This window comes from Xenopus laevis, chromosome 9_10S (genome assembly GCF_017654675.1).
Source record: "Xenopus laevis strain J_2021 chromosome 9_10S, Xenopus_laevis_v10.1, whole genome shotgun sequence".
Taxonomy (NCBI): Eukaryota; Metazoa; Chordata; class Amphibia; order Anura; family Pipidae; genus Xenopus; species Xenopus laevis.
The window spans coordinates 53,363,712-53,382,962 of NC_054388.1; the positions used below are offsets into that span (position 1 = coordinate 53,363,712).

Consider the following 19,251-nt stretch of genomic DNA (forward strand, 5'->3'; position numbering starts at 1 on the left):
TGCTGACAAGGGACACTCCATTAACCTGATGCTTGATACAGCATACCTCCCAAGATTTTGGAAGTAAAAGGAGGGACAAAAAAAATGTTCCCGCACGTAGCGCAGCAATTTTTTGACCACACCCCTTTCTGTGGCCACACCCCCTAATTACCATGTTTGTTTTACAAAATTTGGCAGGTTATGAAAGTTTGAAAGTATTTCTCCTTATCTAAACTGTGTTTTTGTGTCTCAAAATTGTTACAAAGTATTTTATTTGCACCTGTTACCTGTTCTGGGTTCTCTGCTAAAAGCCAATTAAGTGAGAAACTTTGTTTCTTTTTCTGGCTGTTCAGTGCAGTGAAAAGAGGGACTTTCCAGTTCAAATGAGGGACTGCGGGTTGAGCTGTCAAAAGAGGGACTGTCCCTCCGAAAAAGGGACATTTGGGAGGTATGGTACAGGTTCAGCTGTTTCTATACTACCAAAGGATATTTTCTTGAAATACTTTGCAAAAGATCCGCTTCTTGCACCTGTGCTTGGTTGCTTGCCAGCGACTGTACAATTTGAATCAAATACTGCAAAATGTGACTTTTACATTGTGAATAAGGGTATTGCTATACTTGGAAGGGATCTCTTTGCTGCATTAAAGGAAAACTATACCCCTCAAACAATGTAGTTCTCTATAAAGATACATCGCATAAAACAGCTCATGTGTAAAACCCTGCTTCATGTAAATAAACCATTTTCATAATAATATATTTTAGGTGGTATGTGCCATTGGGTAATCATAAATATAATATTGCCATTTTAAAAACTAAGGACAGCCCCCTGGGATCGTATGATTCACAGTGCACACAAACATACCAAATAAACCATACATGTAAGGTCAAATGAGCCAATTAACAGACAGAGTTCTGTCTTTTGCTTCCACACTTCTTCCTGTTACAGTTAGAGTTCTAGTATTTCTGGTCAGGTGATCTCTGAGGCAGCACACAGACCATCACAAAATGGTGGCTCAAGACAAAAGATGCAATAGAGCAATATTTACTTAAATATATAGACCAGTTTGATAAGATTCTTTAATATTCCACTTAATTTGATATAAACTATCTGTTGGTCAAGTATTCATTTTGGGGGTATAGTTTTGCTTTAAACCTACAATTAGCAGGCCCGGATTTGTGGCAAGGCCGAATAGGCCCGGGCCTAGGGCGGCAAAAAATAGGCGCGAAGGCCGCCCAGCACCAGCTGCGCCGGCGCGCTGGGAAGGGGATGTGTAGGCGGGCGCTAGGACCGCGCGACCGCCTGGTCAGACCGCGCGGCCTAGGGGCGGCCCACAAAGAAATCCGGCGCTGACAATTAGTTGATGGTCTAATTACTACAGCACCAGTGCCTGCCACACACCCAGTGTCTAAAATTTCACTTTTAAACTGTATAGAATTTACAGTGTATGCACAGTATAACTCTTGAGCACAGTGACATCTACAGGCCATTTGTATAAACACCACAGACACTATCCCCACTTGTTGCTCTTTTCTCTAGACACGAATGTATAAAACAATTGATTTTCTCAAAAAAATGCACATGAGGTAGAACATCCCATTAGTAAACATTTATCAATGCATTAACCCCAATTGAATTTACATCTGATGAGGTAACAAATAAAATGCTGGCTCTATGTTTAGCTTTGCCATGAGTTCAGCTTTTTTGTGTATAGCTGGGGAATTCTCCCTCACTCTGAAAGTGGGCGGAGAAGCTGTCAAATCTGTTTGTCTGGGGGCTGGGTTGTAAAGCCGATTGGCTAGGCGGGTAACAGCATGTCTGATATTTTCTGGATGTTTCTTGATCAGCTGAGCCTGACGTCAAGACAGAGGTGATATAAACACATGTGAATAAGACCTGACTGGTAAAGGTACGAACACAGAGTGAGTGGAACCAGGTACAGGGAGATAGAGGCAGTAAGAGTAGCACGAGCTGGGACAGAGAACCACAGGCAGGGTGAGTGACAGCTACAAGGAGACATCCAGAGACAGTAACAGCCATGATGAGTGACAGCAGTTACAAGGAGACACCCAGAGACAGTAAAAGGCAGGGTAAGTGACAGCAATTGCAAGAAGACAGCCAGAGACAGTAACAGGCAGGGTGAGTGACTGCAGTTACAAGGAGACAGCCAGAGACAGTAACAGGCAGGGTGAGTGACTGCAGTTACAAGGAGACAGCCAGAGACAGTAATAGGCAGGGTGAGTAGCACAGGAGCGAGTGAAGGGGCAGCAGGGCAGATCTCTCAGGAGACAGCAGAAATACCTGTATTCCGGGAGGAGACCTATTTGTCAGGCCCCCCTCAGGGGCTGGACTATCATAAAGAACAGAGGTTAGCTAACTGTGCTTGGAAATGTGGGCCTGAAGTAATTAAAATGCTATAGATTAAGGTTGCCTGGGGAATTAAAGGTTAATAGAGACGCAGTTTTCCTCAGAGTGGCAGAAAAAAGCAGGACTGCTCAGGAATTAGTATTATTATATTGTCAATGTCCTGGCTAGAGTGCTGACTGTATAAATGAACCCAGTATTCTTCCTCCCTGTCATGGACATGTAGCACCCCTAGGCATCAGTCACATTCTAAAGGACAAGCTTGGGCTGATGGTTATTGGTTGATGGTTGTGTCTGGATCAATGGCCTGTGCATTAATCGCCTTCCATCTGGAGACTCCTACTGATTCCCATCCATAGACCTCTGCTCAGCACCAGCCCTGGGTATTCACTGACGGAAAGAGGTAAGGTGACTGAGGGATCAATTACTGAGCCCAAAGCAAAATCATTTTACATCCCCCCTTCACCTTTGTGAATAATAACATATACAGTCATTGCCCCACTGTGACCCCTCCAGGGAAGTCACAAGGTCTGCTTCCTCTATACTTTAATACTTACACCCCTTGATCACAGAGATCCTTGAATAAAAGGGTTAATAAACAGTTCTCTCTTGCATGTTGCAGCATAATTGTGACTCAGCCATAAGTCTCGTCAGTTGAATTTTCATCAACAGTTCAGAAATCAATTGATCAATGTTTGTGGTTAATTATATCTAAACAATATTTATTGTAAAGGTGAATTTGATATATGAAACAAAGATACCGGTATATCATTTATTGGATATATTATACATTCTACCTCTGTGCCAGTATCTAGAGACTACAATCCCCATTATCCTACAACAGCTTGAGGTTGGGAGGTGATAAACTAGCCATCAATGAGAACATTATTCCGTTTGCTGTTATTATCACTTCATACTTCTGTTAAACTCTTCTGTCCCATAAATGTTAAATTTATTCATTTATAATCTTAACACTTTTACACCTTGTAAAATATTCCCCCCCCCCTGCTTTGGGGCCCAGTAACTTTTAACTAGTTACCCCACTGCATCACTTTCTCTGCAGAAAGATGGGAAATTAAGCTGCCAAGCAATCTTTAGTAGCAGCTCAGGACAGACAAGGCTTTGGGTTTAGTTGTTACCGTCTCTATTGATGTCTCTTAGTTAGGGATGTAGCGAACGTCGAAAAAAAAGTTCGCGAACATATTCGCGAACTTGCGTCAAAAATGCGAACGGTTCGCGAACGTCGCGAACCCCATAGACTTCAATGGGAAGGTGAATTTTAAAAGCTAGAAAAGACATTTCTGGCCAGAAAAATGATTTTAAAGTTGTTTAAAGGGTGCAACGACCTGGACAGTGGCATGCCAGAGGGGGATCAAGGGCAAAAATGTATCTGAAAAATCCATTGTTGACACAGCGCTGCGTTTTGTGCTGTAAAGGGCAGAAATCACACTACATTTCTAAACCTGTGTAATAAAATGCTTTAAAACGTCCGGCGTCTACATGCCAATCAAGTCGTGTAAAAGTTACAGCCTGTTCACACGCAAAGACGAAACGCGGTGCTTACTGCAACGCTAAAAGACGCAAAGAGCTTTAATGAATGATACCGTCAAGTGAGCAAATAATAGTTTTTAATTACTAGTTGCTTGTCACCTCCAGGATGTTCGTCCTGTTGGTGGCAATATTTCTGTAGTGGTGTGTTTAGCAGTCACCGTGCTTGTGCGCACGTGCACGGTCAGGCAGAGGTAATTCAATGTACAGTGAAGTGAACCAAAAAACACTGATTCTGCAGTGTGGGCCCAGTTTTGGTCTACTTTATTGATCACCTGCGGTGACCATAAAAGATGCGATTTTGCCACTGTTGCAGAACCCTGAAAAATTAGGCATGTGTACTTTCCTGAAAAATTATGTTTTTTTTGTCGCAGCCACTGAACCAGAAGTCCAGAAACAATATGCCATATAAATGCTGAAAATATTAATTTTTTTTTGTGGCAGCCACTGCAGCACAGAGGCCAGAAAAAATATGCCATATAAATGCAAACAATATTAATTTTTTTTGTCGCAGCCACTGCAGCACAGAGGCCAGAAAAAATATGCCATATAAATGCAAACAATATAATTTTTTTTTTTGTCGCAGCCACTGCAGCACAGAGGCCAGGAAAAATATGCCATATAAATGCTAACAATATAAATTTTTTTTGTCGCAGACACTGAAGCACAGAGGCCAGAAAAAATATGCCATATAAATGCTGAAAATATTCAATTTTTTGGTCGCAGCCACTGAAGCACAGAGGCCGAAACAATATGCCATATAAATGCTGAAAATATTCATTTTTTGTCACAGCCACTGAAGCACAGAGGCCAGAAAAATATGCCATATAAATGCTGAAAATATTAATTTTTTGTCACAGCCACTGAAGCACAGAGGCCAGAAAAAATATGCCATATAAATGCTGAAAATATTCTGTTTTTTTTTGGTCGCAGCCACTGAAGCACAGAGGCCAGAAAAAATATGCCATATAAATGCTGAAAATATTCATTTATTTTTGTCGCAGCCACTGAAGCACAGAGGCCAGAAAAAATATGCCATATAAATGCTGAAAATATTAAATTTTTTGGTCGCAGCCACTGAAGCACAGAGGCCAGGAAAAATATGCCATATAAATGCTGAAAATATTCTGTTTTTTTTGGTCGCAGCCACTGAAGCACAGAGGCCAGAAAAAATATGCCATATAAATGCTGAAAATATTCATTTTTTGTCACAGCCACTAAAGCACAGAGGCCAGAAAAAATATGCCATATAAATGCTGAAAATATTCATTTATTTTTGTCGCAGCCACTGAAGCACAGAGGCCAGAAAAAATATGCCATATAAATGCTGAAAATTTTAAATTTTTTTGGTCGCAGCCACTGAAGCACAGAGGCCAGGAAAAATATGCCATATAAATGCTGAAAATATTCTGTTTTTTTTGGTCGCAGCCACTGAAGCACAGAGGCCAGAAAAAATATGCCATATAAATGCTGAAAATATTCATTTTTTTGTCACAGCCACTGAAGCACAGAGGCCAGAAAAAATATGCCATATAAATGCTGAAAATATTCATTTATTTTTGTCGCAGCCACTGAAGCACAGAGGCCGAAACAATATGCCATATAAATGCTGAAAATATTCATTTTTTTTGTCACAGCCACTGAAGCACAGAGGCCAGAAAAAATATGCCATATAAATGCTGAAAATATTCTGTTTTTTTTGGTCGCAGCCACTGAAGCACAGAGGCCAGAAAAACTCAGGATTTACCTGGATTCAAATTAAACCAGTAGGGTTTGCACCCTAGTTTTTAACGGTGGTGGAGGGAGGAGGACGCTAAAGGACAGCTGTATGTGGAGTCATGAGGCGTGCAGAGAAGGACAGCTGCATGGGGAGTCAGAATCAGAAACTCAGAACAAGTCTTCCGGCGTGCAGTAACCCTCCGAGATCCACCCCTCATTCATTTTAATAAAGGTCAGGTAATCCACACTTTTGTGACCTAGGCGAGTTCTCTTCTCAGTTACAATCCCTCCTGCTGCACTGAAGGTCCTTTCTCAGAGGACACTTGAGGCGGGGCAAGACAAGAGGTTCATGGCAAATTGTGACAGCTCTGGCCACAGATCAAGCCTGTGCACCCAGTAGTCCAGGGGTTCATCGCTCCTCAGAGTGTCGATATCTGCAGTTAATGCCAGGTAGTCCGCTACCTGCCGGTCGAGGCGTTCTTTGAGGGTGGATCCCGAAGGGTTCTGCCGCTGCCTTGGACTGAAAAACATTTGCATGTCTGACGTTACAGAGTGGCCAAAGTGCTTTGTCCTTGCAGGTGCGCTCGTGGCAGGATTACTGGCACCTCTGCCCCTGGAATGTTGATGAGTTCCTGAAGTGACATCACCCTTAAAAGCATTGTACAACATGTTTTGCAGGCTGGTTTGTAAATGCAGCATCCTTTCAGACTTGTGGTATGTTGGTAACATTTCTGCCACTTTATGCTTGTACCGAGGGTCTAGTAGAGTCGCGAACCAGTACAGGTCCTTCTCCTTAAGCCTCTTGATACGGGGGTCCTTCAACAGGCATGACAGCATGAAAGACCCCATTCTCACAAGGTTGGATGCAGAGGTATCCATCTCCGCTTCCTCGTTATCAAGGACTGCATCATCCACGGTCTCCTCCCCCCAGCCACGTACAAGACCAGGGGTCCCCAAAAGGTCACCACTAGCCCCCTGGGAAGCCTGCTCCTGTTGGTCCTCCTCCTCCACAAAGCCACCTTCCTCCTCTGACTCCACTTCTGACACCTCTCCCTGCGTTGCAGCAGGTGCCTGGGTTCGTTCTGGTGATTCCGACCAGAAATCGTGCGCTTCCTGCTCCTCGTCACGCTGGTCTACAGCCTCATCTGTCACTCGTCGCACGGCACGCTCCAGGAAGAAAGCAAAGGGTATTAGGTCGCTGATGGTGCCTTCGGTGCTACTGAACATATTTGTAACCTCTTCAAAAGGGCGCATGAGCCTGCAGGCATCGCGCATAAGCACCCAGTAACGGGGGAAAAAAATCCCCAGCTCTACAGATCCAGTCCTACCACCCAGTTCAAACAGGTATTCGTTGACGGCTCTTTGTTGTTGCAGCAGACGTTCCAACATGAGGAGCGTTGAATTCCAGCGAGTCTGGCTGTCGCAAATCAAACGCCTGACTGGCATGTTGTACCGCTGCTGAATGTCAGCAAGGCGTGCCATGGCTGTATAGGAACGTCTGAAATGGGCCGACACCTTCCTGGACTGCCTGAGAACGTCCTGGAATCCTGGGTACTTTGAGACAAAACGTTGTACTATTAAATTCAGAACATGTGCCATGCAGGGCACATGTGTTAAATTGCCCAGTCTCAGTGCTGCCAACAGATTGCTTCCATTGTCACACCACCACTTTTCCGATCTTCAGTTGGTGTGGGGTCAGCCACCGATCGGCCTGTGACTGCAGAGATGACAGGAGTACAGATCCGGTATGGTTTTTGCTTTCCAGGCACGTCATCCCCAAGACAGCATGACAACGGCGTACCTGGCATGTCGAATAGCCTAGGGGGAGCTGGGGGTGCACAGGTGTGGAGGAGGAGGACCCAGCAGCAGAGGACGAAGAAGAGGAAGAAGACGAGGTAGAGAGCGAAGGAGGAGTAGAGGTGGTGGCAGAACCGCGTGCAATCCGTGGCGGTGACACCAACTCCACTGTCGTTGTTGAGCCACGGATTTCCTGCTTCCCAGCCATGACCAAGTTCACCCAGTGGGCAGTGTAGGTGACATACCTGCCCTGACCATGCTTGGAGGACCATGCGTCAGTAGTCATATGGACCTTTGGCCCAACACTAAGTGACAGAGATGCGGTGACTTGGCTCTGCACATGGTGGTACAGGTGTGGTATTCCCTTTTTTGAAAAAAAATTGCGGCTGGGTACCTTCCACTGCGGTGTCCCAATTGCTACAAATTTGCGGAAGGCCTCAGAGTCCACCAGCTGGTATGGTAAAAGCTGGCGGGCTAAGAGTGCGGACAAGCCAGCTGTCAGACGCCGGGCAAGGGGGTGACTCACAGACATTGGCTTCTTACGCTCAAACATGGCCCTCACAGAAACTTGGCTGGGGGCAGATGACTGGGAATGGGAACTGGTGGTCAAGGTGGAAGGCGGAGTGGAGGGTGGTTCAGACGGGTCAAGGACAGCAGAGGTAGAGCAGTAAGATGCTGGACCAGAAGGAGCGTGGCTTTTAGTTTGCCTGTTGCCTTTGAGGTGTTGCTCCCAAAGTGCTTTGTGCTTGCCGTTCATGTGCCTTCGCATAGAAGTTGTACCTATGTGGCTGTTGGGCTTCCCAAGACTCAGTTTCTGACTGCACTCATTGCAAATTACAACGCTTTTGTCAGAGGCACACACATTAAAAAAATCCCACACTGCTGACCTTTTTGAGGCTGGCAATCTGGCGGTAAAAGTAGAAGTCGGCGGCGTTGGCGGCAATGGCGGGTGCGTTGGCCGGCTGACCACAGGTGCCGATACATGTTGTTGCCCTACTGTTCCCTGCGAGCTGTCCTCCCTGCTTCTTCTAAGTCTTATTCTCCTCCTGCCTCTCTGACTCTCCGTCTCTCCATCTGAACTATCCTCCTCTTGCTCTCTTCTACTGGGCACCCACAAAACATCAATCTCCTCATCATCATTCTCCTCAGATGCATCAATTTCTTCTAACAGCTCACAGAAGGAAGCAGCAGCGGGGACCTCCTCGTCATCACTCATTATGTCCATCTCTGTTGTGTTCTCTGCCAGAATTAAATCTGGTGTAACGTCCTCATCTCCTTCATCTTCTTCTGCCAATAATGGTTGCGCATCACTCAGTTCAAGAAACTCATGTGAAAATAACTCCTCTGACTCCAGTGAAGAAGGGGCGCCGGTGGTGGAGGAAGTGTTACGTGGGGTGCCCATAGCAGTGGAGGATGAGGATGTTGTGGTAAAGTTAGAAACGGTAGAGGATGGGGTGTGCTGTGTAAGCCAGTCAACTACCTCTTCAGCATTTTGGGAGTTCAGGGTCATTGCCTTTTTAAAACTGGGCAATTTCCTAGGGCCACAGGATAGCATAGCAGCACGGCCCCTAGTGCCTCTGCGTGGCGGCCTGCCTTTGCCTGGCATTATTTTTAAAACAAAAACAACAACAACTCAGGTGGTGTTTCTGGAGACGGTATTATTATTGATATTTAGACAGAATGTGAACAAGCTCACACAGCTAGATGGCAGTGGTTTGAAAAAGAAGAACACACTGGGCAAATAATGCCTACAAGGTCAACGTATACACTACAGCAGTGGTGGATACGGAATATATTATTGCTGCTTGAAAAACGTCACTCAGGTGGTGTTTCTGGAGACGGTATTATTATTGATATTTAGACAGAATGTGAACAAGCTCACACAGCTAAGTGGCAGTGGTTTGAAAAAGAAGAACACACTGGGCAAATAATGCCTACAAGGTCAACGTATACACTACAGCAGTGGTGGATACGGAATATATTATTGCTGCTTGAAAAACGTCACTCAGGTGGTGTTTCTGGAGACGGTATTATTATTGATATTTAGACAGAATGTGAACAAGCTCACACAGCTAAGTGGCAGTGGTTTGAAAAAGAAGAACACACTGGGCAAATAATGCCTACAAGGTCAACGTATACACTACAGCAGTGGTGGATACGGAATATATTATTGCTGCTTGAAAAACGTCACTCAGGTGGTGTTTCTGGAGACGGTATTATTATTGATATTTAGACAGAATGTGAACAAGCTCACACAGCTAAGTGGCAGTGGTTTGAAAAAGAAGAACACACTGGGCAAATAATGCCTACAAGGTCAACGTATACACTACAGCAGTGGTGGATACGGAATATATTATTGCTGCTTGAAAAACGTCACTCAGGTGGTGTTTCTGGAGACGGTATTATTATTGATATTTAGACAGAATGTGAACAAGCTCACACAGCTAAGTGGCAGTGGTTTGAAAAAGAAGAACACACTGGGCAAATAATGCCTACAAGGTCAACGTATACACTACAGCAGTGGTGGATACGGAATATATTATTGCTGCTTGAAAAACGTCACTCAGGTGGTGTTTCTGGAGACGGTATTATTATTGATATTTAGACAGAATGTGAACAAGCTCACACAGCTAAGTGGCAGTGGTTTGAAAAAGAAGAACAGACTGGGCAAATAATGCCTACAAGGTCAACGTATACACTACAGCAGTGGTGGATACGGAATATATTATTGCTGTTTGAAAAACGTCACTCAGGTGGTGTTTCTGGAGACGGTATTATTATTGATATTTAGACAGAATGTGAACAAGCTCACACAGCTAAGTGGCAGTGGTTTGAAAATGAAGAACACACTGGGCAAATAATGCCTACAAGGTCAACGTATACACTACAGCAGTGGTGGATACGGAATATATTATTGCTGCTTGAAAAACGTCACTCAGGTGGTGTTTCTGGAGACGGTATTATTATTGATATTTAGACAGAATGTGAACAAGCTCACACAGCTAGATGGCCACTGGGCAAATAATGCCTGCAAGTGCACTACTATTGGTGCACTACTATGAAGAACAGCAAACAGCACTGGACACCTTAAAGAACAGTAAGATAAGTAAAATAAAAAAAAAAATTATATGTATATTAAAAAAAAAAATATTCTCGGGTTGGTGCTGCTGAACTACTAGGAGCAGCACAGTAGCACACCAGTCCCACTCCCCAACACAGCTAGACTAATAGCACTTGGCTGTTAAAGTAGCAAAGTAAAACAACAAAAAAGAAAATAAAAGCAGTCCTTACAAGGACTATTGGGTTATTACAGCAGTCAGCAGATGAGATCAGAAGAGATCAGTGCCCACAGCAGGCAGCTACATACAAAGCACTGCAGTAGAAGGTAGATTACTAGCCAGCAAAGCTACCCTAAAATGTCCCTCAAATCCCTGCAGACTTCTGTCCCTCCAATACAGAGCAGTATCAAGTAGATTACTAGCCAGCAAACTTACTATCAACTGTCCCTCAAATCAGTGAAATCACTAGCAGCTCTCTCCCTACACTAGCTCTTGCAAGCACACACAGGCAGAATGAAAAAACGCTGCAGGGCTTCAGTTTATATATGGAAGGGGAGTGGTCCAGGGGGTGTGGGGGTGGTCCAGGAGGGAGAGCTTCCTGATTGGCTGCCATGTATCTGCTGGTCTGGGGTGAGAGGTCAAAAAAAAGCGCCAGGTAAGGCGAACCCAAAATGGCAAACGTCGCGCGACGTTCGCGAACATTCGGCGAGCGCGAACAGCCGATGTTCGCGCGAACAAGTTCGCCGGCGAACAGTCCGCGACATCCCTACTCTTAGTTTTCATATCACTTTCTAAACTAAGTGGGGAAATTCCTAAAATAGAGTGCAAATTAGATTATTCTATGTCGGGTCTGGACAATGTGACTCATGTGGGCTAGAAAAGTCCCCTGAATCACAGGCAATGCTGTTTATTGTTAGGGCATTTGCACCAACCTGCTGCTAAATGGAAGTCCCTTGTGTGCCCATTTATACACAAAATACATTGTTTTTATTTTCCCAGCACTGTGGGCTGTGGCCCCTTCTCTGTAAACAGTAGGCTCCTGCTATCTGTGTCAGATACCCCCTTGTTACTTGTGTCCCGTTGCTTTAATATAAGGAATTGTTTGCAAAGTCACATCACATGACATATCTGGAGCATGAGCTTCTGCTAGGGGCCCATTTACTTAGCTCGAGTGAAGGAATAGATTAAAAAAAAAAAAAAAACTTCGAATTTCGAATGTTTTTTTTGGCTACTTCGACCATCGAATTGGCTACTTTGACCTTCGACTTAGTCGAAGTACTGTCTCTTTAAAAAAAACTTCGACCCCCTAGTTCGCTACCTAAAACCTACTGAGGTGCCATGTTAGCCTATGGGGAAGGTCCCCATAGGCTTTGTAACAATTTTTAGGTCGAAGAAAAATCGTTCGATCGAACTATTTGCGGTAAATCCTTCGATATTCGAAGTCGAAGGATTTACATTCGGCAGTCGAATATCGAGGGTTAATTAACCCTCGATATTCAACCCTATGTAAATCTGGCCCCTAGTGTCTTGGAAGCCAATAGTGTCTTGGAAGCCAATGTATGTGTTTGTGCTACTGTGTATATATATATTTATATATCTATATCTATATCTATCTATCTATCTATCTATCTATCTATCTATCTATCTATCTATCTATCTATCTATATATATATATATAGATAGATATATACACATACAGTCTAGGTTTTCTATATTCATATTTATTTTGTTATAGGGTCATTGCAAAGAATCCCACCATGGTAGATTATTACGATACCCTTGGGGTTCCCCGAAATGCCACTCAGGATGACATTAAATGAGCGTAAGTATACATTCCAGCTCCTGTGTAATACAGAATGACTGGCAGTAGGCCCTTGGCAATGGCCCCTTATGACAGTTGCCAGAGGGGAATGCATAGTTCTGACTGACTAGTAGAAACCCTAAAACAGCCCTTCTCTATATATAAATCTATCTATAAAGATATCACCACGGTTGATCAGGCAACAGGGAAAATCAGTGGATGGATTATTTCTGAGAGTGAATTTGGTCACTGGCCAGTCTTGAACTGGTTGGTTGCATCAATTGGATGTTGTGAGAATTGGTTAGTGTGTGACTACTTTAAAGGGCTACATTGCCCCCATTAGCAACTTCTAAAACCTTTGTTCTGGTTCTTACCCAGGTACAAAAGACTCTGTGTAAAAGAGTAATATAACGAGACATTTTGCACAATGTAATGAAAGCAATCCATATATTTAAAGGATTTAAATATATATATACTGTATATATATATGCACTTTAGAAGTTTTTTGACAGATTTTGTTACTAAAATATATTGGATGTAGGCATACTAAAAAACCCGATGGGCCCCGACCCTTAATGGGCCCCCGCCGGGCCAGACCCCTCTCCCGACCTTTTTTTCAAAACAAAAAAATTTCTTTAGGCGCAGGGCCATCTGCGCATGCGCACAGCGCCATTCATGCACGAGCGCCGAGTGCCGCCTTTCAAGCACGCCCACCGAACGCGCTTGGTGCATCACGGTAGGGGACCGGGGGGGTCAGAGGGGGGCCTGGACAGTAGTCCCGGTGGGCCCCGGGCCCCCCAGTCCGACCCTGGGCATACTTAAAAGTAAAAACAAGACCTTAATTATGTATATGTGTAATGTTGCTTTAACATCAGAGTGTGATGTGGCAACACGTGATTGGTTTTAAATCTCTAAGGGAGGGATCTGGTTGGGTTTAAATACTGTGGTTAAATTGAATTATGTTAATGCCTATGAATAAGTACCAGTGGGTATGAAACGCGTAAGGCGAGACATTAATTGGTCTGTATGCCTATTATTTTAATTCTATGTTAAATAAAAATTAACTTTTTAACTTAAATGTAGAGTTTCTTTGGGATATATTTGGTGTACCTGATATATGTGCTATATATGGGCTATTTCTATAACTTTGGCCTCTTAGACAGGTCTTGTAGACTGCAGCAGATAAGTTCTAAATTTTATATCCCTAATTTAGGGTAAGACATGACTGCACATTTGAAAAGGATCTCAGCAAGTTTGTGTTGTTTTGTCATTGGGACTGGTTGTGCCTCTCACACAGGTATCGGAAGTTGGCATTGCGCTGGCACCCAGACAAGAATCCTGACAACAAGGAACATGCAGAAAAGAAATTTAAAGACATTGCAGAAGCCTATGAAGTCTTATCAGACAGTATGTATAACTGTAGAAATGTTGCTTATACAGTATTAATATATATATATAACTTGCTCTATGTGCAGTTTATTTGCTGAACAGCTTTTGGGCTACTTTATATCCTTTGATTAGTCTCTGTTCAGTTATTATTCAGGTACTGCTCCTGGGTTGCTCAATTTCCAATAGAATGGTCAGACAGGTTTGTCTGGGGTTTTCAAATTTCATTGATCTTAATGGGCCAGGGGAAACAGTTTAAAGAAGTCTGATGCAGCAAACACTTCTTACCATGGCCATCAAGCTGCTTACACTGCTAGTGGAAATCATGGAGCTTCTTAGTCAAGACCAATTCCACATCCTTCTTGGCCAGGAGAAAGAGAACAGCCAGACTCACCTTTTTATTTGAGTAGATACAAGAGATTAAATTGAGATTGGATTCACTTTTCCATAGTTAGGGGCCAAATGGGCTTAATGTCTATGGAACTGCGTCTTATCTCAATTGGGCACTGAATGGGCTTTATTTCCATTCATTTAAGGCATCAAATTTGTCAAAATGTTATTTTTTCCCCAGGAGAAAAGCGAGACGCATACGATAATCATATGACTTCAGGTTTCTCTGACGCAGGTGAGTAAATTCACCACCAGCTCTAAAAATGTATTTCCTAATGGTTTCCTGAACTCTCAAGCATCATATTTTTGCTCTCTGACTTTCCTTTATATAGGATCATTTAGGACCACAAGGGTCCAAAGACCTTTTGATTTTGGATTCCAGTTCCATCGTCCAGAAGATGTGTTCCGAGAATTTTTTGGTGGGAGAGACCCCTTCTCTGATATGCTTGGTAGGTCACATGCATTCCTATCCAACCATCCTTCAGAGAGTTGTGGGACACTCTCAGCAAACAATGTGCCTTTACATATTACCTAGTATTTGTAATAGGATAGTTGATTTATAGGTAAGGTTTACTTTTACATCATTATTTAAGTATTCTGTGTACCCACAGTTTATTCCTTATGTATCTACATATTTTTAAATAATAACATAACCAGTTACTTCTACAGATTTTCCCCACAGCTGTTACCCTATACCTGAATTTATTGTCTTTGTATCCTGATTCCTCTTTTAGGTGATGACTTCTTTATGTTCTCCAATCAGCCCCTTGGTGCTACTCATCGTGCCAATTCTGTGCCCATGTTTCCATCTACTTTCCCCTTTGGCAGCGGTAAGTGGACCAGATATTACCCATTGTTTTGTCTTGCTAATGAGTTACTTATCACATGCTCATGCTAATAATACTCCTGTTACAGAATTCTCCTTTCACAGTGGAGGCCTTGGAGGGTCAGGGAATTTCAGCTCAATGTCTACATCAACCAAGTTTGTTAATGGCAAGAGAATGACAACTAAAAAGTAAGACCACTACAAAGCTTGGCCTGTAGGGGGGTGCTGGTGGGTGTGCCTGTCCTATCTTTGAATATATAATGTTACTGTATTATACTGTATAAGCAAAATGTTACTGCTTGGGAATACTATTGTACAATATAAGATGCAATATTTTTGCAGCTTCTCTGTACTTCTTGACTGATAGATGGTAGCTTACATTTGCTTGCGTACCCCCTCCCCCCATACAGGATCATGGAAAATGGTGTAGAGCGTGTGGAAGTAGAAGAGGATGGGAAGCTAAAGTCTGTCTGGATTAATGGTAAGGATAAACTCTGGTGCCCTAGCAGTATGATTGACCTTAATAAAAATAGAGCCAGAATAGCTGCAGAGAGAGACTAGAGAAATTACATGAAATAAAGTCAAGGCCCTCAGTTCTGGCTCTGCTTGTCAGTCACTGACTATTTATATGTATGTGTATATATATATATTTATATATATGTATTTATATATATCTATATATATATATATATATATATATATATATATATATATATATATATATATAGTTACAGCTGTGACTTGCAACATATTTACAGCAAAGGTTGCATTCTGTTCTCATGAACCAAGGGGAAATTCTCAGCCCATCAGTTTTAGAGAAGGAGAAAAGGACAAGGTTATAACTGGAAGCATGATGCTGTCTTTTAAAATGGGAGATAAAACTAGGTAGAACATGTGGCAAGATAGAGGCAGTAAGGTAAGATGGCAACTATAAAATCATATGGGGACAGCAGGGTTAAATAGCAACAGGGCATGAGGGTGATAGTATTGGCGATATAAGCAAATATAGCAAAAATAGGCCTAGTTATAGAGTAGGGCAAGATGGTCGAGCTAAGACAAGATGGTGATAGTAGGGAATATGTTGACAATAGGGCAAGATGTGAATTAGCGCAGGGTGGTGACACCAAGACAAGTTGGTGACACATAGGGAGGATTGAGACATTAGGTTTGGATGGGGACACTCACACAAGATGACAAAAGTAGGCCAAGTTGTGGTGTAGGCAGGGCCGCCATCAGAAATCGCAGGGCCCGTTACGACAAAATTTCCTGGGCCCCCTGGGCTGCTCCCACCAAAATCCCCACCTACAGGTCTGCCCTCCCCACCCCACAGGTCCACCCCCCACCACACAGTAAAAAAAAATAAACATTGGTGGCTAGGGTTCCCACATGTTAATAAAAAAATATTGGTGGTCAGGGCCCCCTCATTGAAAAAAACATTTGTGGTCAGGGCCCCCCATTGAAAAAAAACACTTGTGGTCAGGGCCCCCCATTAAAAAATATTGATGGCTAGGACCCCACATGGGGAAAAAAGTTGGTGGCCAGGGCCCCTCCCCCACATTATAAGAAAATTGGTGGCTAGGCCCCCCCACTTTATAAGAAAATTGGTGGCCAGGGCCCCCCTTAAACATGTAAAAAAACTTGCCCCCCCAGAAGTTTAAAAAAGATTTGGTGCCCAGGGCCCCATCACACAACAAGGGGGCCCTGACATGTTACACGTACTTCATTAGTGTGGCCCACCTGCTGTCAGTGAGCTGCCAACTAAAGAAGGGAGGAGGGGAGCACAGGTGGCTGCATCTTCTTCCAGTGACAGCATTTTCTTGTCTTATTGGTCAAAGAATTACAAGTCCTGGTAAAGCTGCATGGTGATTGGATGAGCTGGAGGAGAAGTTTAAACCTCAGCTATCCAATCCCTGAGCAGCTCAACCGGGACTGGTTGAATTAAATGATGACAATAAGGCAAAATAGCAGCAGTAAGATCAGATTGTGATAGTAGTGGAGGATTGAGAAGATCAGTAGGCCAACATGTGAGGTAGAGCAGAATGGTGACACTAAGCCAAGATGGTTACAGAAGGGGAGGCTTGGGACACTGCAGTTGCATAACAACAGTAGGACAATATGGAGACACTAGGGAAGGTGGCAGCATATTTTCCATACTTGTGTTTCCCAACCTTTGGCTGTACAGCTTCTGTTAAAATACAGTTCCCAAGTAGGGCAGCTGTTCTGTATAATAAGGCCTCAGAAGCCTTTTTCAGCAATATTTTTAATTCAATGAGGAGGTAGTGCTGCGCTGCTCCAGCTGTTCAGCAGAACACATGAGAACTCACTTCATGTATAAATATATGAGCCAATAAAATAGCCAACTTCATTTTAAAAGGGATGGTTTGCCATAAAATTACATTTTGGTATGATTTATATTGATATATGCCAGAAAGTTTTCCAAGCACCTTGTATCTTGTTAGGCCATCTTTTGTGTGTCAATGGCTCTGGTTATGCTCAATGTGCTCTGGAGCTGCTGTTGGGTAGATAAGATTTGGGGTCGTGGGAAATCATCAAAACATCAGCAGTTTTGCTCTCTGTGTTCTATTGCAGGTGTTGAGGATGATTTGGCTCTGGCAATTGAGCTGAGCAAAAGGGATCCAGCCTCTCTGCCCAGAGCCAGCACCAGGACATATGGTACATCATACAATGTACATCGGCATTCTTCACCAGATACACCTGTGGTGCTGGACAGTGATGATGAAGATGAAGAGCTTCAGCTGGCTATGGCCTACAGTCTGTCTGAGTTTGAACAATCCAGACAATACCCAGAAGGTGTGCAGAGTAGGAAGAGATTGAGAAAAGAGACAGGGTTTAAGGAGCAAGCAAAAGGGCAATGTGGCTACATGCCAAACTGTGAACAAAAGAATCATCTACAGGCAGGGGACCACCAAGGGAAGCAGGTGTCAGGAATGCAGGCAGGGCACCAGAGGGAGCTGGGGGCAGAGAGGAGAACAGTAGGGCTGAGTCTGGGGATAAAGACAACCCCAAACCTAGCAAAAGCAGATGCTGTGTCTCCTGATGAGTTGCACTTAGATCTGTCCCCACCAGGAGGCACTAGGCTACTGCACCTAAACGTATGTGCTCTGGATTTGGGGCAAAATACAATCTCTTGTATTGGTGGATTAAGTAGAGCAAATCTGTTGCCCATCTAGTCCCATGCTGCTTTGGGAAAATTGTTGTGCCTTATGTATCCCTCAGGTACTCTGTATCTGGATGCTGGTTACATATTATGGGGTAGCATTTTTATATACCTCTACTTGAAATGTAAATATTGCTGGTAGCCAGCCAGGTGTGATATATGTACAAAATATTTTGATTGGCTAAGGCCTCTATCATGCACTATTTGCTTGTCTGCACCATGGCTTTGCCTGTTATTTCTGTACAATATTCCCCCCTTACGTAATCAGTGCCCTTGGGATCCCATTGGGCATAGTCCATGCCCTTTGGTTTCAATATATATTGTAATCATGTAATGCTTTGCATTGCCTTTGACTGTGCTTAAATGCTGCCATACTGAACACTGTGCTTCTTTCATTAGGTGTGTTCTGAGTCTGGAGTCAAACAATTGCCCTCACGTTTTCCAGTCGCTGAGGGTATAGGTGAACATACTTGCCCCTTGCACCCTCTCATTGCACAGACCATCCTGCGACCCAGGGGCACTTCTTATGCAATATATTCACAGGTATAGGGGTGCATTGTCTGCAGTGCATTTCTATAATGCTGAAGGATAGACAGCTTTTATCTGCAATTATATTTACAATTTATATACAGAAATATGCTTATAATTACCTTTTCTTTCATTATGCAAAAATCATTGGTTTCTTGGTTTAGTTCTGCCTTGGCTGTTGCCTTATAATTGTAAAAAAAAAACTGCTAAAATACACTAAAAAATACATGAAAAAGTTTGGGAACCCCTCTCAGCCTGCATAATAATTTACTCCACTTTCAACAAAAAAAGATAACAGTGGTATGTCTTTCATTTCCCAGGAACACTGGGGTGTTTTCTGAACAAATATTTTTAGTGAAGCAGTATTCAGTTGTATTGAATTAAATCAAATGTGAAAAACTGGCTGTGCAAAAATGTGGGTACCATTGTAATTTTGCTAATTTGAATGCATGTAACTGCTCAATACTGATTACTGTCAACACCAAATTATTAAGCCTTGAACTTCATAGGCAGATGTGTCCAATCATGAGAAAAGGTATTTAAGGTGGCCAATTGCAAGTTGTGCTTCTGTTTGACTCTCCTCTGAAGAGTGACAGCATGGGATCCTCAAAGCAACTCTCAAAAGATCTGAAAACAAAGATTGTTCAGTATCATGGTTTAGGGCAGTGATCCCCAACC

The 19,251-nt window shown here is 43.2% G+C and overlaps 1 protein-coding gene across 1 annotated transcript; it reads left to right on the forward strand.

The window, feature by feature from the left end:
- The first annotated feature begins 1,758 nt into the window (after nucleotides 1-1,758).
- Nucleotides 1,759-18,833, forward strand: LOC108702926 (dnaJ homolog subfamily B member 2-like). Its single transcript, XM_041578873.1, has 9 exons — nucleotides 1,759-2,744; nucleotides 12,200-12,286; nucleotides 13,563-13,672; nucleotides 14,223-14,276; nucleotides 14,374-14,490; nucleotides 14,776-14,871; nucleotides 14,957-15,056; nucleotides 15,278-15,348; nucleotides 17,457-18,833. Exons 4-9 carry the CDS (start codon nucleotides 14,252-14,254, stop codon nucleotides 18,056-18,058), a joined length of 1,011 nt encoding a protein of 336 aa, XP_041434807.1. The 5' UTR covers nucleotides 1,759-2,744; nucleotides 12,200-12,286; nucleotides 13,563-13,672; nucleotides 14,223-14,251; the 3' UTR covers nucleotides 18,059-18,833.
- Nucleotides 18,834-19,251: the final 418 nt, after the last annotated feature.